This window comes from Bos javanicus, chromosome 15 (assembly GCF_032452875.1).
Source record: "Bos javanicus breed banteng chromosome 15, ARS-OSU_banteng_1.0, whole genome shotgun sequence".
Lineage (NCBI taxonomy): Eukaryota > Metazoa > Chordata > Mammalia > Artiodactyla > Bovidae > Bos > Bos javanicus.
In genome coordinates this window covers 5,328,942-5,354,358 of record NC_083882.1, presented here as the reverse complement: position 1 = coordinate 5,354,358, position 25,417 = coordinate 5,328,942, and the positions used below count along the sequence as shown (strand labels likewise).

At 38.2% G+C, this 25,417-nt stretch overlaps 1 protein-coding gene across 2 annotated transcripts in view; it reads left to right on the top strand.

Annotated features, from left to right (window-relative positions):
* DYNC2H1 (dynein cytoplasmic 2 heavy chain 1) overlaps window positions 1–25,417 on the top strand; it is a 398,003-nt gene that overhangs the window by 84,701 nt on the left and 287,885 nt on the right. For both annotated transcript variants that reach the window (XM_061440087.1, XM_061440086.1), the window contains exons 41-45: window positions 7,289–7,444; window positions 18,608–18,867; window positions 20,170–20,416; window positions 21,628–21,779; window positions 23,041–23,185. In XM_061440087.1, the coding sequence (XP_061296071.1) occupies window positions 7,289–7,444; window positions 18,608–18,867; window positions 20,170–20,416; window positions 21,628–21,779; window positions 23,041–23,185 (960 nt within the window). The remainder of the gene's footprint in view (window positions 1–7,288; window positions 7,445–18,607; window positions 18,868–20,169; window positions 20,417–21,627; window positions 21,780–23,040; window positions 23,186–25,417) is intronic.

Genomic DNA, 25,417 nt, shown 5'->3' with positions numbered 1-25,417 from the left:
CCTCCCTCCCCATACCATCCCTCTGGGTCGTCCCAGTGCACCAGCCCCAAGCATCCAGCATCGTGCATTGAACCTGGACTGGCATCTTGTTTCATACATGACATTTCACATGTTTCAATGCCATTCTCCCAAATCTTCCCACCCTCTCCCTCTCCCACAGAGTCCATAATCCTGTTCTATACATCAGTGTCTCTTTTGCTGTCTCGTATACAGGGTTATCGTTACCATCTTTCTAAATTCCATATATATGCGTTAGTATACTGTATTGGTGTTTTTCCTTCTGGCTTACTTCACTCTGTATAATAGGCTCCAGTTTCATCCACCTCATTAGAACTGATTCAAATGTATTCTTTTTAATGGCTGAGTAATACTCCATTGTGTATATGTACCACAGCTTTCTTATCCATTCATCTGCTGATGGACATCTAGGTTGCTTCCATGTCCAGGCTATTATAAACAGTGCTGCGATGAACATTGGGGTACACGTGTCTCTTTCCCTTCTGGTTTCCTCAGTGTGTATGCCCAGCAGTGGGATTGCTGGATCATAAGGCAGTTCTATTTCCAGTTTTTTAAGGAATTTCCACACTGTTCTCCATAGTGGCTGTACCAGTTTGCATTCCCACCAACAGTGTAAGAGGGTTCCCTTTTCTCCACACCCTCTCCAGCATTTATTATTTGTAGACTTTTGGATCACAGCCATTCTGACTGGTGTGAATGGTATCTCATAGTGGTTTTGATTTGCATTTCTCTGATAATGAGTGATGTTGAGCATCTTTTCATGTGTTTGTTAGCCATCTGTATGTCTTCTTTGGAGAAATGTCTATTTAGATCTTTGGCCCATTTTTTGACTGGGTCATTTATTTTTCTGGAGTTGAGCTGTAGGAGTTGCTTGTATATTTTTGAGATTAGTTGTTTGTCGGTTGCTTCATTTGCTATTATTTTCTCCCATTCTGAAGGCTGTCTTTTCACCTTGCTAATAGTTTCCTTTGATGTGCAGAAGCTTTTAAGTTTAATTAGGTCCCATTTGTTTATTTTTGCTTTTATTTCCAATATTCTGGGAGGTGGGTCATAGAAGATCCTGCTGTGATGTATGTCAGAGAGTGTTTTGCCTATGTTCTCCTCTAGGAGTTTTATAGTTTCTGGTCTTACGTTGAGATCTTTAATCCATTTTGAGTTTATTTTTGTATATGGTGTTAGAAAGTGGTCTAGTTTCATTCTTTTACAAGTGGTTGACCAGATTTCCCAGCACCACTTGTTAAAGAGATTGTCTTTAATCCATTGTATATTCTTGCCTCCTTTGTCAAAGATAAGGTGTCCATATGTGCGTGGATTTATCTCTGGGCTTTCTATTTTGTTCCATTGATCTATATTTCTGTCTTTGTGCCAGTACCATACTGTCTTGATAACTGTGGCTTTGTAGTAGAGCCTGAAGTCATACATTTGTTTATCTAGCAAAAATTAATTGCTTATCAGATAGATGCCCTTGATGAAACTTTGCCAGGTGAACATTAATAGGACAGTCCCTTTCACTGAGAAGGGTTTGTGTCACAGAGGAAACTGACATGGAAAAAGATAATCACAATATAACAGGATGAAGAGAGAATTGCTGCCTTCCAGGAGAGTTTTAAAGGAAATGACATACAATTTTGAATTTGAAGCATGAATAGAAGTTTAGCATGCAAAGAAGACAATATTCATGTACTTACAGGATCTTTTCAGATTTTGATTTCTCTCATGTCATTGCTTGTATAAAAAAATAAACATAAAAATAGAGAAAATATTTCTTTCCTTCTACTAACCCTGGGGTTCTTCATTTCTTCCTTTTCTAGTTGCTTTAGGTGTAGAGTTAGGTTATTTATTTGACTTTTTTCTTGTTTCTTGAGGTGTGCCTGTATTGCTATGAACTTTCCCCTTAGGACTGCTTTTACTGTGTCCCACAGGTTTTGGGTTGTTGTGTTTTCATTTTCATTCGTTTCTATACAAATTTTGATTTCTTTTTTGATTTCTTCTGTGATTTGTTGGTTATTCAGCAGCGTGTTGTTCAGCCTCCATATGTTGGAATTTTTAATAGTTTTTCTCCTGTAATTGAGATCTAATCTTACTGCATTGTGGTCAGAAAAGATGCTTGGAATGATTTCTATTTTTTTGAATTTACCAAGGCTAGCTTTATGGCCCAGGATGTGATCTATCCTGGAGAAGGTTCCATGTGCGCTTGAGAAAAAGGTGAAATTCATTGTTTTGGGATGAAATGTCCTATAGATATCAATTAGGTCTAACTGGTTTATTGTATCGTTTAAAGTTTGTGTTTCCTTGTTAATTTTCTGTTTAGTTGATCTATCCATAGGTGTGAGTGGGGTATTAAAGTCTCCCACTATTATTGTGTTATTGTTAATTTCTCCTTTCATACTTGTTAGCATTTGTCTTACATACTGCGGTGCTCCCGTGTTGGGTGCATATATATTTATAATTGTTATATCTTCTTCTTGGGTTGATCCTTTGATCATTATGTAGTGACCTTCTTTGTCTCTTTTCACAGCCTTTGTTTTAAAGTCTATTTTATCTGATATGAGTATTGCTACTCCTGCTTTCTTTTGGTCCCTATTTGCATGGAAAATCTTTTTCCAGCCCTTCACTTTCAGTCTGTATGTGTCCCCTGTTTTGAGGTGGGTCTCCTGTAGACAACATATGTAGGGGTCTTGTTTTTGTATCCATTCAGCCAGTCTTTGTCTTTTGGTTGGGGCATTCAACCCATTTACGTTTAAGGTAATTACTGATAAGTATGATCCCGTTGCCATTTACTTTATTGTTTGGGGTTCGAATTTATACACCATTTTTGTGTTTCCTGTCTAGAGAATATCCTTTAGTATTTGTTGTAGAGCTGGTTTGGTGGTGCAGAATTCTCTCAGCTTTTGCTTGTCTGAAAAGCTCTTGATTTCTCCTTCATACTTGAATGAAATCCTTGCTGGGTACAATAATCTGGGCTGTAGGTTATTTTCTTTCATCATTTTAAGTATGTCTTGCCATTCCCTCCTGGCTTGAAGAGTTTCTATTGAAAGATCAGCTGTTATCCTTATGGGAATTCCCTTGTGTGTTATTTGTTGTTTTTCCCTTGCTGCTTTTAATATTTGTTCTTTGTGTTTGATCTTTGTTAATTTTATTAATATGTGTCTTGGGGTGTTTCGCCTTGGGTTTATCCTGTTTGGGATTCTCTGGGTTTCTTGGACTTGGGTGATTATTTCCTTCCCCAGTTTAGGGAAGTTTTCAACTATTATCTCCTCAAGTATTTTCTCATGGTCTTTCTTTTTGTCTTCTTCTTCTGCAACCCCTATGATTCGAATGTTGTAGCGGACAAACAACTAATCTCAAAAATATACAAGCAACTCCTACAGCTCAACTCCAGAAAAATAAATGACCCAATCAAAAAATGGGCCAAAGATCTAAATAGACATTTCTCCAAAGAAGACATACAGATGGCTAACAAACACTTGAAAAGATGCTCAACATCACTCTTTATCAGAGAAATGCAAATCAAAACCACTCTGAGGTACCATTTCACACCAGTCAGAATGGCTGCGATCCAAAAGTCTACAAATAATAAATGCTGGAGAGGGTGTGGAGAAAAGGGAACCCTCTTACACTGTTGGTGGGAATGCAAACTAGTACAGCCACTATGGAGAACAGTGTGGAGATTCCTTAAAAAACTGGAAATAGAACTGCCTTATGATCCAGCAATCCCACTGCTGGGCATACACACCGAGGAAACCAGAAGGGAAAGAGACACGTGTACCCCAATGTTCATCGCAGCACTGTTTATAATAGCCAGGACATGGAAGCAACCTAGATGCCCATCAGCAGATGAATGGATAAGAAAGCTGTGGTACATATACACAATGGAGTATTACTCAGCCATTAAAAAGAATACATTTGAATCAGTTCTAATGAGGTGGATGAAACTGGAGCCTATTATACAGAGTGAAGTAAGCCAGAAGGAAAAACATAAATACAGTATACTAACGCATATATATGGAATTTAGAAAGATGGTAACGATAACCCTGTATACGAGACAGCAAAAGAGACACTGATGTATAGAACAGTCTTATGGACTCTGTGGGAGAGGGTGGGAAGATTTGGGAGAATGGCATTGAAACATGTGAAATGTCATGTATGAAACGAGATGCCAGTCCAGGTTCAGTGCACGATGCTGGATGCTTGGGGCTGGTGCGCTGGGAAGGCCCAGGGGGATGGTATGGGGAGGTTAGGAGGGAGGAGGGTTCAAGATGGGGAGCATGTGTATATCTGAAATTAAAAAAAAAAAAATAAAAAAAAATAAACATCCACAGGCAAGGAAAAAAACAAACAAACAAACAAACAAAAAAACAAAAAAAACCCCCAAAATATCCACACCTTCTAAATATGAACACACATTTATATACTCTTCTCTCTATATCAAGGATCATTATTTGATTTTTTGAAATATAATAAAAGAAAAAAAAATAGAGAAAATAAATAGCAATGAGTTTTTTTTAAAGGTGATTGTGAACTTAATTTAGAGGTCAGTACTTCAGAGTTGGGCAAATCATATAGAGAAATGGCAATTTCACTTTAGTTTTCTAATCTTTTTTCTTTTCTGACTTTTGTAAAGATGAATGGTGGAGGACTAGGGATTTGGGCGAAATGACACAAATGAGATAGGTTTCCCTGGAGACTTGAGGGAAGAGCCACTCCCCCCAGCCCTCAGTCTGACTGAGCTGTCGGCCTCCTTGTGCTTCTGCAGCAGTGTACTATGTCTTTCAACTATAATTGCTTTCATGAAACTGCAGGCACCTTGAGGGCAAAGATTAAGCCTGTTGTACTCCTTATTGTATACCCAGAAGCGAAGTTTGGTAATAACAGCATGGTGAATAAGAGTATACGAGCTTGCGACTTCCCTGACAGTCCAGTGGTTGGGACTTCACCTTCTAGTGCAAGGGGTGTACTTTTGATTCCTGCTTGGAAAGCCAAGTAAGATCCCACATGCCTCATGGCCAAAAAAACACAAAACATGAAACAAGCAATATTTTAACAAATTCAATAAAGACTTTAAAAATGGTCCACATCAAAAAAAAAAAAAAAAAAACTTAGAAAAATGAACATATGAGCTTAAATAACTGATACCTATGTTTGTAACACCTTTTCAGTAGATGTGTTGTTATTTTGTGAGTATAAAACATACAAACCTAACCATGCTTTCCAGTGCAGATGCCTTGAAGTCCTCAGCTTGCATGCTGTTAGGTGTTAGAATGAGAGATGTAGCACTGCATAGAATACATTGACTCTTTGACTCTCCCCTATTTGGGATTTGTGACTACAGACATGATGACAGAATAATATTTTTAAGCCGTAGAGTGATACCAACGATTTAGTTAGAAAATAAACTGATTCTATCCTCAGGTCCTTGTTCTTGTTTGAGATTGTATGTGTTGAGTGTTCCTTCTTTCTTTATTCTGTGCTTTGTTTACCATGTTCAGATTCTGAGAGATACACCATAATGAATGCTCTAGTCAAGTGTTGATTTTATTTATAAGTAGAGCTTTACTTTCTTATATTTAGCAGATTAGACAATCTAGAGGAAAATGTGTTGGTTTCCTTTTCCTTTGTCTTGCCTTTAAAGCTTAGAACTCAGTATGGCCTAAGCTGCTGGATTTCTCTCTATCTCCTTCTGTTTTTCCCCCTTTTCCCTTCCTATTTCTGTTCTTTGAAAATTATTTAGTATTCAGGCAGAGAGATTTTTTAAAATGTAAATTTAGTCATTTTATTCTCTTAAAGTTTAAAGGCACTGAAGATACAATTTGCACTCCTTATCATGGCCTGTGCATTTCCACATACTCTGGCCCTTGCCTGCCTCTCTGTCTTGAATCACTCTGCCTTTGCTTGTTCAGGAATATGCTTCTTTTAATTCCTTAAGTGTGCCCATTGCTTACCATTGCATATGCTGAGTTCTAAGTATGCCAGATAGGTCTCACTCTTCAAATGTTAGCAATTGTCATCTTCCTTAAGAACATCTTGAGTCCCCAACCTGAGTTATCCTTTCTCAAAACAGTCTCTTTTTCTGCTCTATAACTTCTACCACAGTGAATTAACCATTTCCTCTATTAGACTTCTGGGGAAGGAAATGGCAACCCACTCTAGTATTCTTGCCTGGAAAATCCCATTGACAGAGGAGCCTGGAAGGTTACAGTCCATGGGGTTGCAAAGAGTTGGACATGACAGAAGCGACTTAACATAGCATAGTATGTCTCTTAGAGTTGACTTCCATTAAAACAAGATGCTGTTGCTGCTGCTAAGTCACATCAGTTGTGTCTGACTCTGTGTGATCCCATAGATGGCAGCCCACCAGGCTTCCCCGTCCCTGGGATACTCCAGGCAAGAACACTGGAGTGGGTTGCCATTTCCTTCTCCAATGCATGAAAGTGAAAAGTGAAAGGGAAGTCGCTTAGTCGTGTCCGACTCTTGGAGACCCCATGGACTGCAGCCCACCAGGCTCCTCCATCCATGGGATTTTCCAGGCAAGAGCACTGGAGTGGGTGCCATCGCCTTCCCCAATTCAGTTTAATTCTCTGTTTAATTCTTTCTTTAAAAAAAAGCTACCTAACACTACATACAGATTCTAACCATAACTGGTTTTCCCTGTTAACTACATTGGGCCCCAGAGGCCCACGGATCTTAATAATCTATACCACCTGAGTCCAAAAGTTTCATTTTAAAATTCTGTATAGAGGAAAAGCTCCAAATTGTTTTTAAGCCTGCCTTTACCAACGTTTTTTGGTCCAGAACCGTTAATCTAGCCTTTGCCTCTAGCTTCTTTTTAAAAAAATTAGTTAATTTATTTTTATTTTTGTCTGTGCTGTGTGTTGCTGTGTATGGGCCTTGTCTAGTTGTGTTGAGCAGGGGCTACTCTCTAGTTGAGGTGTCTAGCTTCTTTTTTAATTATCAAGAGGAAATGAGGAACTGTTATATTTAGACTGATGTTCATTGATTTACCTTTAAAAAAATTTTTTTTTCAGGTTTAGGAAGTAAACAAACTATGTATCTATTTGAGGACTCACGGCTAAAAATACACAATTGTATTTTTATTATTACTTTTTATATTCAATGTTTATGTATAAGTTGAAATCTAAACTTTCTACAACTTGAGTAGTGGGATAAATTTAAATATGATCCTTGAAAAGATGAGTAAACAATCTGTGTATGGTGCTAATTTACTTGTTAATATTTTCCCTTTGTCTGTAATATGGATTTAATCAACAGAATGACTATGTGGTAGAAACAAGTTTGGTTGGAACTGTGATGAATGGATTGTCACATCTACATGGATGCAGAGATCATGATCAATTTATTATTAATCTCATAAGGGGTCTTGGTGGAAATCTGAACTTGAAGTCACGTCTGGAATTCACCAAAGAGGTAGTACACATTTAAAGCCTATGTTTAGTCAACATTTTTTTTTAATTATCATTGATCCTGGGTGTGTGCATGCATGCGTTCTAATAAGTTGCTTCAATCGTGTCTGACTCTGTGCAACCCAATGGAGGTGGTCTGCCAGGCTCCTCTGTCCATGGGATTCTCCAGCCAAGAATACTGGAGTGGGTTACCATGACCTCTTCCAGGGGATCTTCCCAACTCAGGGGTCGAACCTGCGTCTCTTACCTCTACCTGCATTGGCAGGTGGGTTCTTTACTACTAGTGCCACCCGGGAAGACCTGGGTATAGCATTTTGAAGTTATGCATTTAATACAATAACAATACATTTATATTTGGCCTCCCTGGTGACTCAGTGGTAAAGAAACTGCCTGCCAATGCAGGAGAAGCTAGTTGGATGCCTGGATTGGGAAGAACCTCTGGTGAAGGAAATGGAAACCCACTCCAGTATTCTTGCTGGGGATATCCTGTGGACAGGGGAGCCTAGTGGGCTACAGTCCGTGGAGTCTCAGAAGAGTCAGATATGACTTAGTGACTGAACGACAGTATTATAGTGAAATGGTTCTTCAGAGGAATGTTAAATGTGACTAAATGAGATGATCAATGTAAAGTGCACTTGGAAACAAGTAATAAACAGCAACGTTGGCTGCAGTACCTGTCTTAAAAGTAGACTAATTTTCAGCCTTGATGGGAGTAGAGTTTGAGGGAGGATGGATATATCTATATATATGGCTGAATCATTTCACTGTTCACCTGAAACCATCACAGCATTGTTAATTGGCTATATCCCAATATAAAATAAAAAGTTAAAAAAAAGTGGACCAATTTGAGTTCATACGAAGGACTCTTTTTTTTTTTTTTTTTTTGAGAAAGAGAATTAAAAATTATGAAGCAAAAATACTATGTATTATTATTTGATTCTCTTAAACCACTGTTTAATAAGACTAAGTGGTGGGATTCTTTCTCAAAAGAAATTATACTTAAAAGCACAATATTTAATAAAACAGAGCAAACTGACATGCTCCAGGTAGAGTAGGAAGCTCCTAAGTCTTTCTCTCTCACTGCCACTATCACTTCTGAGAAACCTCAAAGGAGTCTCTAGCTCTCTTGACTGCGTATTTTGAAATCTGCTGCTTCCACATGTGCACTTTGGCCTGTCAAATGTGAATAAAGTTATAGATTGAGAAGGCTCACACTCTGTTTTGTATGGACTTCTCAGGTGCTTCAGTGATAGACAATCTGCCTGCCAGTGCAGGAGATGTGGGAGATGAGGGTTCCATCCCTGAATGAGGAAGATCCCTTGGAGGAGGAAAGGGCAACCCACTCCAGTATTTCTTCCTGAAAAATCCCACAGAGGAGCCTGGCGGGCCACAGTGCATGGGGTCGCAAACAGTCAGACACAACCACCACTGAGCATGCATGAATACATTTATATACAGATTTTCTTTGAATTATGATGGGATTACAGCCAGATAAACTCATCATAAGTTGAAAATATCCTAAGTTGAAAATGCATTTACCTCCTCTAACCTATCAAATATCATGACTTCATACAGTCTGTCTCAAAGTGCTCAGAATGTTAGCCTACTGTTGGGCAAAATCATCTAACACCAAGTTCACTTTATAATAAAGTGTTGAATAGTGTGTAATTTCTCAACTACTATGCAGAAAGTGAAAGACAGTGTGGTTTTAAGTATATCGCTTGTTTACCCTGGTGATTGTGTGGCTGCCTAAGAGCTGCAGTTTGCTTCCACTCAACTGCTGCTGCCCAGCATCACAGGATGGTATCATACCACATGTCACTAGTCTAGGAAAAGATCAAAATTCAAAATATGGTTTTTACTGAATGCATATCACTTTTTCCCTGTTGTAAACATGGAAAATCATAAGTAAAGCCATTGTAAGTTGGGGACCATCTGTATAAGTACATAGGTACATACATATTTATTTTCTTCTTTGAACTGGTTTATGGTATTTTATGGTGTTATTAACATTTTAGACAATAATTGGGGGTGGTGTTTGGTGAGCAGCTCCCTTGAGTATGTGGCAGTGGAGGGAGGCTGGTATCCTGGACAGAAGTGGGACTTTCATACACCCTGCCCTGTACGTCTTTTCCACTTGGCCGTCTCTTCCTGGATTGTGTCCTTGATCATAAACCACCAGTCCGGAGCTGAAGAATCCAAGTCTGGCTGCCAGGAGAAATCCAGAAGAGCCAAAGAGCCCAAGCGTGTCAGACCTTCCTGTAGCCAGCCACACACACACCTCAAACCCTGAGGAAGTGAGTGAGGATCAGTGGGAAGAAGACAGCCAGCCAGAGACCAAGCTCTGAGCCTTTAGAGTGGGAGCACTGACTCCAAGACCTAGACTACCAGAGAACTCCTAACCCTAGGGAGTATCAAATATTAAAAATTCCCACAAAGGAAACGACTTGAATATAAGACCAACCACCAGTAACACCCTGTGCAAACAAAAACAAGACAAAAATACAAGCCCAGTCATCAGCAGACAAGATTACCACCACACTCAGCCCTGCCCATCAGAGGGGAAAAAACAAACTCAGCACAAATCTCACTGTATAATGAAGCATACACAAACCACCAGACCAACCTAAGGAGGGCAGAAACCAAAAGGAAGAAAGAATTGAACTTTGAAGCCTGGGAAAAGGAGACCTCAAACACAATAAGTTTAAAAAAAAGAATACATTTGAATCAGTTCTAATGAGGTGGATGAAACTGGAGCCTATTATACAGAGTGAAGTAAGTCAGAAAGAAAAACACCAGTACAGTATACTAATGCATATATATGGAATTTAGAAAGATGGTAGCAATAACCCTATATGAGAGAAAGCAAATGAGACACAGATGTATAGAACAGTCTTTTGAACTCTGTGGGAGAAGGTGAGGGTGGGATGATCTTAGAGAATAGCATTGAAACATGTGTATTATCATATGTGAAACAGATCACCAGTCCAGGTTTGATGTGTGAGACAGGGTGCTCAGGGCTGGTGCACTGGGATGAATGACCCAGAGGGATGGGATGGGGAGGGAGGTGGGAGGGGGGTTCAGGATGGGGAACACATATACACCCATGGCTGATTCATGTTAATGTATGGCAAAAACCACTAAAATATTATAAATTAGTTAGCCTCCAATTAAAAAAACCTGAAAAGGCAGAAAAATACTGCACAACTGAAGGAACAAACTGGAAGCACAGATGTTCAAGTAAATGAAGAGGAAATAGGCAAACTACCTGAAAAAGAATTCAGAATAATGATGGTAAAGATGATCAAAAACCTTGAAAACAGAATGGAGAAAATGCAAGAATCAATTAACAAAGGCCTAGAAGGATTAAAGAGTAAACATACAGAGATAAACAACAAAATTACTGAAATTAAAAATACTCTAGAAGGAATCAATAGCAGAATATCTGAAGCACAAGAACAAATCAGTGAGCTGGTAGGTAAAATGGTGGAAATAACTTCTGAAGAGCAGAATAAAAAGAATGAAAAGAACTGAGGATGGTCTCAGAGACGTCTGGGACAATATCAAATGCACCAATATTTGAATTATAGGGGTCCCAGGAGAAGAAGAGAAAAATAAAGGGTATGAGAAAATTTTCAAAGAGATTATAGTTGAAAGTTTTCCCAACATGGAAAAGGAAATAGTCAATCAAGTCCAAGAGATGCAAAGAGTCCCCTACAGTATAAACTGTATGTCCCCAAGGAGAAACATACCGAGACACAAACTAATTAAATTAACAAAGACTAAACACAAAGACTATTAAAAGCAGCAAGGGAAAAGCAACAAGTAACATACAAGGGAAACTCCATACATTTAACAGCTAATCATTCAGGAGAAACTCTGCAGGCCAGAAGGGAATGGCAGGGTATATTTAAAGTACTGAAAGGGAAAAAATCTACAACCAAGATTACTGCACCTGGCAAGGATCTCATTCAAAATTGATGGAGAAATTGAAAGCTTTTCAGACAAGGAAAAGTTAAGAGAATTCAATACTACTAAATCAGCTTTACAACAAGTATTAAAGGGACTTATATAGTCAGGAAATAGAAGAAAAAGATCTACAAAAGCAAAAACCAAAGAAGAAAATGGCAGTAGGAACATACATATCAGTAATTACTTTAAATGTAAATGGATTAAATGCTCCAACCTAAAAACACTGGCTGAATAGATACAAAAACAAGACCCATATATATACTGTCTACAAGAAACCCACTTCAGACGTAAAGACACATATAGACTGAAAGTGAGGGGATGGAAAAAGTTATTCCATGCAAATGGGAAGCAAAAGAAAGCTGGAGTAGCAGTCCTCAGATCAGACAAAGTAGAACTTAAAGAATATTTCAAGAGATAATGAAGGACCACAAAATGATCAAGGGATCAATTCAAGAGGAAGATACAACAATGTAAGTATCTATGCACCCAACATAGGAGCACCTCAGTACATAGGACAAACACTAACAGACATAAAAGGAGAAATTGACAGTAACACAATAATAGTAGGAGACATTAACACTCCACTCATACCAATTGACAGATCATCAAAACAGAAAATTAATAAGGAAACATTAAGTATTAAATTATACATTAGATGAGATGGATCTCATTGTTATCTTTAGGACATTCCATCCAAATGTAGGAGAATGCACTTTCTTCTCAAGTGCCCATGGAACATTCTCCCAGATAGACCACATCATGGGTCACAAGTCAAACCTCAGTAAATATAAGAAAATTGAAATCATATCAGGCATCTTCTCCTACCACAATGCTATGAGACTAGATATCAATTACAAGAAAAAAAACTGTAAGAAACACAAAGACATGGAGATTAAACAATGTGTTTCTAAATAATAAGCAGATTACTGAAGAAATTAAAAGGGAAATCAACAAATTGAAAACAGGACAACTCAAAACTTATCAATTCAGTTCTGTCACTCACTTGTGTCCGTCTCATTGTGAGCCCGTGGACTGCAGCACGCTAGGCTTCCCTGTCCATCACGAACTCCTGTAGCCTGCTCAAACTCATGTCCATCGAATCAGTGATCACATCTAAACATCTCATCCTCTGTTGTTCCCTTCTCCTCCCGCCTTTAATCTTTCCCAGCATCAGGGTCTTTTCCAAGGAGTAAGTTCTTTGCATCAGGTGGCCAAAGTATTGGAGCTTCAGCTTCAGCATCAGTCCTTCCAATGCATATTCAGAACTGATTTCATTTAGGATGTACTGGTTTGACCTTGCAGTCCAAGGGACTCTCAAGATCCACAGTTCAAAAGCATCAGTTCTTCGGTGCTCAGCTTTTTTTATAGTCCAACTCTCAGATTCATTCATGACTACTGGAAAGATTATAGCTTTGACTAGATGGACCTTTGTTAGCAAAGTAATGTTTCTGCTTTTTAATATGCTGTTTAGGCTGGCCATAGCTTTTCTTTCAAGGTTACAGCAAAAGCAGTTCTAAGAGGGAAGGTTATAGCAATACAATCCTAACTCAAGAAACAAGAGAAACATTGAATAGTCAGTCTAACCTTATGCCTAAAACCACTGGAAAGAAGGACAAAAAACGGCCAAAATTAGCAGAAGGAAAGAAATCATAAAAATCAGAGTGAAAAAAGAAATGAAAGAAACAATAGTAAAGATTAATAAAACTAAAAGCTGGTTCTTTGAGAGGATAAACAAAATTGACAAACCTTTAGCTAGACTCTTCCAGAAAAAAAGAATTAAATCAACATAATTAGAAATGAAAAAGGAGAGGTTACAATAGACAATGCAGAAATACAAAGGAATATAAGAGACTATTATGAACAACTATATGGCAATAAAATGGATAACCTGGAAGAAATGGTTAGATTCTTAGAAAAATTCAATCTTTCCAGACTGAACCAGGAAGAAATGGTAACTATGAACAACCCAATTACAAGCACTGAAATTGAAGTTGTGATCAAATATCTCTCAAAAAACAAAAGTTGAGGACCAAATGGCTTCACAGGTGAATTCCTTAAAATATTTAGAGAAGAGCTAATGCCTATCCTTATAAAATTCTTTCAAAAAATTGCAGAGGAAAGAACACTTCCGAACTCATTCTATGAGGCCACCATCACCCTGATACCCAAACCAGGCAAAGAGAAAACTACAGGCCAGTATCACTGATGAACATAGATGCAAAAACCCTCAACAAAATTTTTGGAAACAGAATTCAACAACATATTAAAAAGCTCATACACCATGATCAAGTTGAGTTTATTTCAGGGATGTGAGGATTCTTCAATATATACAAATCAATCCATGTGATAATACCATATTAACAAATTGAATGATAAAACCATATGATAATCTCAGTTCAGTTTAGTTCAGTTCCTCAGTCGTGTCCGACTGTTTGCGACCCATGGACTGCATGCAGCATGCTGGGCTTCCTTGTCCATCACCAACTTCCGGAGTTTACTCAAATTCATGTCCGTTGGGTCAGTGATACCATCCAACCATCTCATAATCTGTCCTCCCCTCCTCCTCCTGCCTTCCATCTTTCCCAGCATCAGGGTCTTTTCTAATGAGTCAGTTCTTCGCATCAGGTGGCCAGAGTAATGGAGTTTCAGCTTCAGCATCAGCCCTTCCAATGAATATTTAGGACTGATTTCCTTTTGGATGGACTGGCTGGATCTCCTTGTTGTCCAAGTGACTCAAGAGTCTTTTCCAACACCACCATTGATGTTCAAAAGCATCAGTTTTTCAGCACTCAGCTGTCTTTATAGTCCAGCTCTCATGTCCATAGTGACTACTGGAAAAACCATAGCTTTGACTAGATGGACCTTTGAGGGCAGAGTAATATCTCTGCTTTATAATATGCTGTCTTGATTGGTCATAACTTTTCTTCCAAGGAGTAAGCGTCTTTTAATTTCCCAGCTACAGTCACCATCTGCAGTGATTTTGGAGCTCAAGAAAATAAAGTCTGTCACTGTTTCCATTGTTTCCCCATCTATTTGCCATGAAATGATGGGACCAAATGCTGTGATCTTAATTTTCTGAATGTTGAGTTTTAAGCCAACTTTTTCACTCTTTCACTTTCATCAAGAGGCTCTTTAGTTCTTCTTTGGTTTCTGCCATAAGGGTCATGTCATCTGCATATCTGAGGTTAATGATACTTTTCCAGGCAATATTGATTCCAGCTTGTTCTTAATCTCAATAGATACAGAAAAAGCCTTTGACACAAATCAGCACGCATTTATGATTAAAACTCTTCCAAAAATGGGCATAGAATGAACCTACCTCAACATAGTAAAGACCATATATTATAAGGCCACTGCAAACATTATTCTCAATGGTGAAAAACTGAAAGCATTTCCCCTAAGATCAGGAACAAGACAAGGTTGTCCATTGTCACCACTGTTACTCAACATATTTTTGGAAGTCCTAGCTACAGCAATCAGAGAAGAAAAATAAAATGAATCCAGATCAGAAAAGAAGTAAAGCTGTCACTGTTTGCAGATGACATGATACTATACATAGAGGGATATAGGGATATAGTGAAGTTGCTCAGTCGTGTCCGACTCTTTGCGACCCCATGGACTATATCCTACTAGGCTCTTCTGTCCATGGGATTTTCCAGGCAATAGTCCTGGAGTGGATTGCCATTTCCTTCTCCAGCAGATCTTCCCAACCCAGGGATCAAACCTGGGTCTCCTGCATTGTAGACAGACGCTTTATCATCTGAGCCACCAGGGAAGTTGATAGCCCTAAATATATTATCAGAAAATGCTAGATCTAATCAGTGAATTTAGCAGAGTCACATGATACAAAATCTATACACAGAAATCACTTGCATTCCTATATACTAACAATGAATAATCAGAAAGGGAAATTAAGGAATCAATCCCAGTCACCATTGCAACAAAAAGAATAGAATATCTAGGAATTAACTGAACCAAGGAGACAAAAGAATATATACAGAAAATTACAAGACACTGATGAAAGAAATCAAGGATGACATAATCAGATGGCGAGATATTGAATGTTCCTGTGTTGGAAGAATCAATATTGTGAAAATGACTATACTACCAAATGCAATCTACAGTTTCAGTGTGATCCCTATGAAAATTACCTATGGCATTTTTCACAGAACTAGAATAAAAATTTCACATTTCATATGGAAACACAGAAGACCCTGAATAGCTCAAGCAGTCTTGAGAAAGAGGAATGGAGCTGGAGAAATCAACTGTTGTGACTTCATGTTATACTACAAAGCTACAGTCATCAAGATAGTACGGTAATGGCACAAAACAGAAATACAGACCAATGGAACAAGATAGAAAGCCCAGAAATAAACCCATGCACCTATGGGTCCCTTAGTTTTGACAAAGAAGGCGAGAATATACAATGGAGCAAAGACAGCCTCTTCAATAAGTGGTGCTGGGAAAACTGGACAGCTACATGCAAAAGAATGAAGTTAGAACACTTAATACTATACACAAAGATAAACTCAAAAGGGATTAAAGATGTAAATGTGAGACCACAGACTATAAAACTGTTAGAGGAAATCATAGGCAGAACAGTTGACATAAATCAACACAAGATCTGCTATGACTCATCTCCTAGAGTAATGGAAATAAAAACCAAAGTAAACAAGTGTGACCTGATTAAACTTAAAAAGCTTTTGCACAGCAAAGGAAACTATAAGCAAGGTGAAAAGACAACCCTCAGAATGGGAGAAAATGATAGCAAATGAAACAACTGACAAAGGATTAATTTCCAAAATATACATACAACTCAATACCAGAGCAACAACCCATTGAAAAAGTGGGAAAAAGACCTAAACAGACATTTCTCCCAAGAAGACATACCAATGGCTATCAAACATATGAAAGGATGCTCAACCTCCCTCATTATTAGAGAAATGCAAGTCAAAACTGCCATGAGATATCACCTCACACCGGTCAGAATGGCCGTCATCAAAAAATCTGCAAACAATAAATGCTGGATAGGGTATGGAGGAAAGGGAATCCTCTTGCTCTGTTGGTGGGGATGTAAATTGATACAGCCACTACGGCGGTATGGAGATTCCTTAAAAAACTAGGAATGAAAGCACCATATGACCCAGCAGTCCCACTCCTAGGCAGATACTCTAAGGAAGCCAAAATTGAAAAAGACACATGTATCCCATTGTTCATTGCAGCACTGTTTACAATAGTTAGAACATGGAAGCAACCTAGATGTTCATTGACAGATGATTGGATAAAGAAGTTGTAGTACATATGCACAATGGAATATTAATCATAAAAGGGAACCCATTTGTGTCAGTTCTAATGATTTGGATGAACCTAGGGCCTATTATACACAGTGAGGTAAGTCAGAAAAAGAAAGATAAATATCCTATGTTGCTGCTGCTAAGTCGCTTCAGTCGTGTCCGACTCTGTGCGACCCCATAGACGGCAGCCCACTAGGCTCCTCTGTCCCTCGGATTCTCCAGGCAAGAACACTGGAGTGGGTTGCCGTTTCCTTCTCCAAGGCATGAAAGTGAAAAGTGAAAGGGAAGTCGCTCAGTCGTGTTGGACTCTTAGCGACCCCATGGACTGCAGCCTACCAGGCTCCTCTGTCCATGGGATTTTCCAGGCAAGAGTACTGGAGCGGGGTGCCATTGCCTTCTCTGAAATATCATATACTAATGCATATATCCTGAAGATGGTACTGAAGAATGGTACTGACAGATGGCACTGAAGAATTTATTTTCAGAGCAGTAATGGAGAAACAGACATAGAGAATAGACTTATGGACATGGGGAGAGGGGAGGAGAGGATGAGATGTATGGACAGAATAACATAGAAACTTACATTATCATATATAAAGTAGATAGCCAATGGGAATTTGCTGTATGGCTCAGGAAACTCAAACATGGGCTCTGTATCAACCTAGAGGGGTGGGATGGGGAGGGAGGTTCCAAAGGGAGGGGATATATGTATACCTATGGATGCTTCATGTTGAGGTTTGACAGAAAACAAAAGTCTGTAAAGCAGTTATCCTTTGATTAAAAAATAAAATTATGAAAGATTTTTTAATAGGCTAAAGTCTGGACTATGTTTTTTGTTAGATATTTTTGTACCTTCTTAGCTATATGAATAAATATAGTTATTTTATTCATTTTAATCTTAAAGTAACAAAATTTTAATCATTTTTTTAACCAGAAGAGTTTTCCAGTTATAAATGCTTAGATGGAACAATCATTATAGATCTTTATTTAGTGCAAAAGTCATTTCAGCTACATTGTTTATGAAGCCAAATTCTACATATTAAGGAATTTCTTCCTATTGACCTCCACTGAAATAATTGAGCACATATTCATTGGGGTTGGTTCCAACATTAAGTTTCTGCATTTTTGTCATTTTGTTTCATTGATACCACCCTTTATTATTTTCTCTGTTGTGTTTTTCTTTCCGTAGCCCATCTGTTGCCTCTGTTGCCAGATGCTTCTTACTGTTACCACTCAATGTCTTATTGTACAGAATAAAAGTCAGTAAAGGTGTTGAGTTGCATTAGGGTTAACTCCTGCTGTGCCTCTGTATAGATGACAGTTTTGGAAAGAGGAACAGGTTGGGAGCAGTAGTGGTGACAGTGCCGTGGACAGTTACACTGGAAATGACGGGTCTCGAAGCCCTACACTGTGTTATTTGTAGTTTAGTTTTCATAAGAACTCGATGGGAAGTTGAATATGTTTGTACAATATATGTGTGGACTGCTGCTAAGTCACTTCAGTCGTGTCTGACTCTGTGTGACCCCATAGATGGCAGCCCTAGATGAATTTTATTTCTTTGCTTGAATGATCATTTAGAGAATAATATGTGAGATAAAATGTTACTATAATTATTAAGGATATTTAGTAAGTTTAGTGCATGTGATGGAGAAGGAAATGGCAGACCACTTCAGTGTTCTTGCCTGGAGAATCCCAAGGATGGAGGAGCCTGGTGGGCTGCAGGGTATGGGGTCGCACAGAGTTGGACACGACTGAAGTGACTTAGCAGCAGCAGCAGCCGTGTATGTGAACTTTTTTAAGAAGTAACATGATTCTCTTTGGAGCATTTACTTTAAAGAATTAAAATTTCACATATTCTGTTTGGAGTATATGAAAATCTTTCATAACTTTTTCTTCTTAAGGTTTTTAACTGGGCACGACAATCTCCTCCAGACCCTCACAAACCACTGGACACGTACTATGACTCAAGTAGAGGACGATTAGCATCTTATGTGCTGAAGAAGCCAGAAAACTTGACTGCTGATGATTTCAGCAGTAGCCACACTCTTCCAGTTATTCAGACTCCTGACATGCAGCGAGGTCTAGACTATTTCAGACCTTGGTTAAGTCCTGATACTAAGCAGCCATTTATTCTTGTTGGACCAGAAGGATGTGGCAAAGGGTAAGAGGAGAACAATAGTACCCAAGATGCCTGTAAGGGATTTATGCATCTCTCCTGTTCTAAAATGATTTAACAGATTTTGTTACATGTTTTTGGTTAAAATGGCAGGTACATTTTCATGAAGGACTCTTTATTGTCACTATTTGTAAAAATAATATTACTATAGGGAAAAATACGTCCTTTTTTTCCTGCCAAGTTATGTATTTCCTGATGGAATCAGAGAAATCTGAGAAGATACCCTTAAAAAAAATCTGTGCATAGAATCACAACAAAATGATTAGTACCTGTGAACATTTTTTTGGATGGCATCACTGACTGGATGGATATGAGTAAACTCTGGGAGTTGGTGATGGACAGGGAGGCCTGGCTTGCTGCAGTCCATGGGGTCACAAAGAGTCAGACACGACTGAGTGATTGAACTCAACTGAACTTAACTGAGCATTTTTTTTTAGAAGTAAGATGATTCTTTTTGGAGCGTTTACTTTAAAGAATTAAAATTTCACATACTCTAGAGTATATGAAAATCTGTCACAATTTTTTTGTATACTTTTTATGTATACATAAATGGTTTTTATGTATACTTTTTTCAAACTAAACTTACTTTTTGTGAACCTTGATTTTTTTTTTTTTTTTTGGCTGGGTCTCAAGAATGCCTTAAAATATGAATTTATTTTTTTTTCCACTCTAAAACTTAGAAATCGAGTTTAGTAGCTATGGATAGTTGAAGAAATCATATCTATTGTTACTACTTTTTCCTTAAACAACATTGTAAATAATTTAGAAATGGAAATATTTAGAATTAGAAGTCTTGGGGGCTTCCCTGGTGGCTTGGTGGTAAAGAGTCCATCTGCCAGTGCTGAAGACATAGGTTCAATCCCTGGTCCAGGAAGATTCCACATGCTTCAGAGCAGCTAAGCCTGTGTGCCACAACTACTGAACCTGTGCTCTGGGGCCTGGGATCCGCACCTACGGAGCCCCTGCGCCACAGCTGCTGAGTCTGTGCGTCCCAGAGTCTGTGCTCAGCCTCGAGAAGCCCCCACGAAGAGAAGCCTGCAAACCAGAGTAGTACTCTGCAAAAGCTCAGCCTCGAGAAGCCCCCACGAAGAGAAGCCTGCAAACCAGAGTAGTACTCTGCAAAAGCAGAGTAGTCTCTGCTTGCTGCAGCTAGAGAAAAGGACGTGCAGCAGTGAAGACTCAGCACAGCCAAAAGTACATATGTACTGAATAATAGAAATTGTATTTTAAATATGAAGAGTATTTCTCTGGTTGCATTTATGAGGTCGAGTGTTTTGTCTTTCATAGGATGCTGCTCAGGTATGCATTTTCCCAACTCCGGTCAACTTACATCGCCACAGTTCACTGTAGCACACAGACGACTTCCCAGCATCTCCTGCAGAAACTGAGCCAGACTTGCATGGTCATCAGTACTAACACTGGCCGAGTGTATAGACCGAAAGACTGTGAGAGACTCGTTCTGTACTTAAAAGACATCAACCTACCCAGGCTGGACAAATGGGGCACCAGTACTTTGATAGCTTTCCTGCAGCAGGTGGGTATTATCACTTGAAGTGTTTTGATATAATTGGAGCCAATTTAATTTCACTAACTTTTCTTATAGATAGAAAATCTGCTTCCCTCCTTAGGACCACTGTGGAAATTAAATGGAAATTAAACTCCTGAAGCACCTTATTCCTACCCCAGGGCTACCTACATCTAGAAATTAGTATTACATAGAGCCGCTGTTTCAAAAGAATGAAAACAGCCGTTACCCCACACTGTTTACCTGCCCTTCATTCCTGAAAACAGAAGCTGAGGATGTTGTTAGAGTTGCACAAGTTTTGGCTTCATTTTTCTATGTATGCACTCTTCCAAAAACAGTTATATTAATATATTTCCTCAGGCATGCCTCAGTCATTGTGGAAGGTTTTTTTTTATGTGATTTATATCACATTGGGAATGCTAAATTCTAAATTAGAGCTTGATAATCAGGTTCACATTTTGCTTTTCTGTGTAACTGCTGAATATATTAAAACATGTATAGACGTGTGCATGACGTGTACACCCATGGCGGATGCATGTTGATGTGTGGCAAAACCAATACAATATTGTAAAGTAAAAAATAATAATAAAAAAATGTAAAAAAAAAAAAGTATAGAAAAAACCCAAACTGTTTTCCTTATATTTTTCCGTATTTTTCACTTTTTTTTGGATAATTGCAAGTAGATTTATATTAATAGTATGATCTGGACTTTAATATTTATTTTGAAAAGCATTTTAAAAATGAGCATAGTTCAGCTAACATAAACTGAACAGAGTCTTTTTTAAATTAAAAAAATTTTTATTGGCTCATAGTTGATTGACATGCTGTGTTTTGCTATGCGTTAGTGCGTCTGTTATGTGGAACATATTTACTCTTTTTTATATCCTTTGCCCATACAGGCCATTAAAGAGTATTGAGAAGACTTTCCTGTGCTAGGCAGTAGATGCTTACTTGTTACCTATTTTGTGTGTATACAGTGTGTATGTCAATTCCAACCTCCAGTTTATCTTACCACCTCGCCAGCAACCATAAATTTGTTTTTGACATTGAACACAGAATCCTGAACAGTATTATTTTTAATGAAATAAGAAATTAAAGTATATTTCAGTCAAATTTTTAAGTTAGAGGATGATTTCATTCAGAAAATTGTTTTATGCAAAATATTTTATGATTATAAAATCTTAAGCATGAAACATTTAAACATATTTATTTTTAAATAGGTACTGACATATCAAGGATTTTATGATGAAAATTTAGAATGGGTTGGTTTAGAAAATATTCAAATTGTGGCTTCTATGTCAGCTGGAGGAAGACTGGGAAGACATCAGCTTACTACCAGATTTACTTCTATTGTTCGTCTTTGTGCTATAGAGTATGTATCATTGTATTAAAATTTTGTTTTTGATGTGGAGAGACATCTTATATATTGCATTTTGTGAAAGTCTTAATGATATTACTTCCAAATGTAGAATATAAAAATAGTCCAACTTAAGCTCTGACATTATTTTTTTCCTACCCTTCCTAAACTGTAAGAAGTAGGTTAGGGTGATGAAGGCTTTAACCAGTGCTTCTTATGTGATAGCAATAAACAGAACTACTTTGCATTGTCTCTAAATGTCAGTGTCAGGACTCTGAATGGTGAGTTTTAGGCTTAACTGTTTTATGGGTTATATAAAGCAAACATAAAATCGAATTTTATGAGATAACTAAAAAGAGAATTTATATCTGAACAAGGTAGAGTTAGATCATTTAGTGTCCTATAATATTAATCCTGATTTAGTAACTAAACAACAACAACAACAGATATTAATCCTGTTATACCCATCCATCTCCCTGGTCCATGATTGTTACATGAACTGCAATTTTATGACATTGTATCCTTGGTTATATTTCGTTTTACAAACCTTTTTTTTTTTTTTTAAATAACTTTACTGAAGTATAACTACATGCCATAACAATTATCCATATATATTCTAGTAACCACAGTACTATTTTAGGTTTGTTTTTTTTTTTGACCACAGCACATGACATGTGGAATCTTATTTCCTGCCCAGGGATTGAACCTGAGCCCCTCTGCAGTCAAAGTATGGAGTCTTAACCACTGGACCACCAGCGAAGTCCTCCAAATCTTTTTTATGCTGTCGTGCTAAACTGCTCCCATCCATTAACATTCTTCTTTTAGAATATTACAGCCACCAATTAAGCTGTATTGAAATAGATTTTGGTTTGGGAGGAAAGGTTGATTTTATTTGATGTTTTCTACTTGCGTAGTTCTAAAGTGGATTACTGTTCTTTGTATAGACTATACTTAATTGAAAATGCTTTTTCTTAAGCAAACTTTTCCTCTGGCCCTTTCCAACAATCAGTGGTTTTTTAAACAATTATGTTTTTAAGTAATTTCATTAGAATCCTGTATTAGAATCCTTAGTATTTGACAACAGATAATTAGGGATCTGATTGAGTTGAAGTAAGAATAAGGACCATGAGTTTGGCTTAAGCCCTTGAGTAAACCTTGGAGGTGTCTAGGCCTCACAGTTTGAAAACCACACAGTTTGGAAATCAGTTCTATACCTTAACATTAAAATAATAATTTAGAATATTTATTTCAACTTCTTGTATGATTTTTTTTTTAGTTACCCAGAAAGAGAGCAATTACAAACAATTTATGGAGCATATTTGGAACCAGTTCTTCATAAAAATCTGAAGAATCATTCTGTTTGGGGTTCTTCTTCAAAAATTTATCTCTTAGCAGGATCTATGGTACAAGTGTATGAACAGGTATATATTCACTTATATTGTAGTTTTCATGTCTATTAGTATCACTTCCAGAGGGCTGCCTTTAATCCTAACCTGTGTTGATGCTCAGGTTTTATTTTCCTGCCATTTATACTTTTCTCCTAGAGAGTAACTCTCGAGGGTAGATGTTTGTGTGTACCTCATTCACTATTACATCTTCTGGCACAGTTTCTAATAGACACCCAACAAATACTGAAAAAACACATCAGTGGGTAAGTGGTTATTCTGCTTTGAGCTTAAATTTAGCATATTTACAATGCAGTTTGTTTTCTTTCTAAAACTAGATCTTTCTCCTGACTTCTTTCAGTTTCTGTCTTCCAGGATTCAAACCTGAGAGTAATTTTTGATGTTTGTTTCTTTCCTTCTGTCTTTGAAGAAATGTTTAAAATACTCTGATAAAGTAAGGATGTAGAAGATATTTATTGAGTACCTCCTCTTTCCAGTGCTGGTCCTAAGGATACAAAGATAACTGTGTCACTGTTCCTTGAGCATGCACACACTAATGAGGGACCTGATCATATACGTAAACTCAATGCAGGACACACAAGAGACGTGAGTTCAGTCCCTGGATTGGGAAGATTCCCTGCAGTGGGAAATGGCAGCCCACACCAGTATTCTTGCCTGTAAAATTGGACAGAGGAGCCTGGCAGGCTACAGTCCATGGGGCCACAAAGAGTCGGACACAACTGAGCGACTGAGCACACAATATGTATATCAATAGCAGTATGTACTAGTTACAGAGACAGCATGAAAGAGGGAGTGAGTAACTTTGTTGTGTGTGGTAGATTTTTAAGAGGAAATGTGGTCTAAGTTTTGAAAAATGAAGAGAAATTCACAAAGTGACCTAAGATGAAAGAGGGTCTTCCTGGATAAAGGGAATAGCATGTGAAAGTTATGAAAGTGTTTGTGGAAGATGCTCTTAATAGTATTAGAGTAGAAGTGCGTGAATGCTCTATTGCTTCATTTATGTCTGACTCTTTGTGATCCTATGGATTGTAGCCCACCAGGCTCCTCTGTCCGTCAAATTCTCCAGGCAAGAATACTGCAGTGGGTTGCCATACCCTTTTACGGGGGATCTTCCAGACCCAAGAATTGAACCTGTGTCTCTTATAGCTCCTGCATTGGCAGGCAGGTTCTTTACCACTAGCACCACACAGAAAGCCCAGAGTGAGGAAAGAAAAAACTATGTTTTTATAAATTAATTCATATGTTAGGTGATCAAGGCCGGAGCAAGAGAAGTGGCCCCGTCTGTAGGGAGGAGGGCACAGGCTGTACACTTGTTGCTGATATATATGAGTTGTGGCACTTTGATTTGTTCAAAGTTCTGTGACCTCTTGAACATAAGATAGCTCTGTCGGTCTTGCTGTTATAAAGTGGGTCTGTCTTAAACCCATGAGCACCTTGGAATTATAGCTCCCATTTTATACTTAGGTTGGCTTTCCTTTGGCATCTGGTGCCATCACTTCATGGCAAATAGATGGGGAAACAATGGAAACAGTGACAGACTTTATTTTCTTGGGCTCCAAGATCACTGCCTGTGGTGACTGTAGCCATGAAATTAGAAGACGCTTGCTGCTTGGAAGAAAAACTATGAAAAACATAGACAGCGTATTAAAAGGCAGAGACATTACTTTGCCGAAAAAGGTCCATATAGTCAAAGCTGTGGTTTTTCCAGTAGTCATGTATGGATGTGAGAATTGGACTATAAAGAAAGCTGAGCACTGAAGAATTGATGCTTTTGAACTGTGGTGTTGGAGAAGACTGTTGAGAGTCCCTTGGATTGCAAGGAGATCCAACCAGTCCATCCTAAAGGAAATCAGTCCTGAATATTCATTGGAAAGGACTGATGCTGAAGCTGAAACTCCAATACTTTGGCCACCTGATGCGAAGAACTGACTCATTGGGAAAGACCCTGATGCTGGGAAAGATTGAAGGCAGGAGGAGAAGGGGACGATGATGGTTGATGGCATCATTGACTCAATGGGCATGTGTTTGAGTTAGCTCTGGGAGTTGGTGATGGACTGGGAAGCCTGGTGTTCTGCAGTCCGTGGCGTCACAAAGAGATGGACACGACTGAGTGACTGAACTGAACTGGCTTTCCTTGAATTCCTTTCTTTAGGAGGACTTTTTAACTTTTTATTTTGTTTTCTTGCATGGACAACCTTTTATCATCTTATTAAAGTTTATGAACAACCTATCTTAGATAATGTTTTT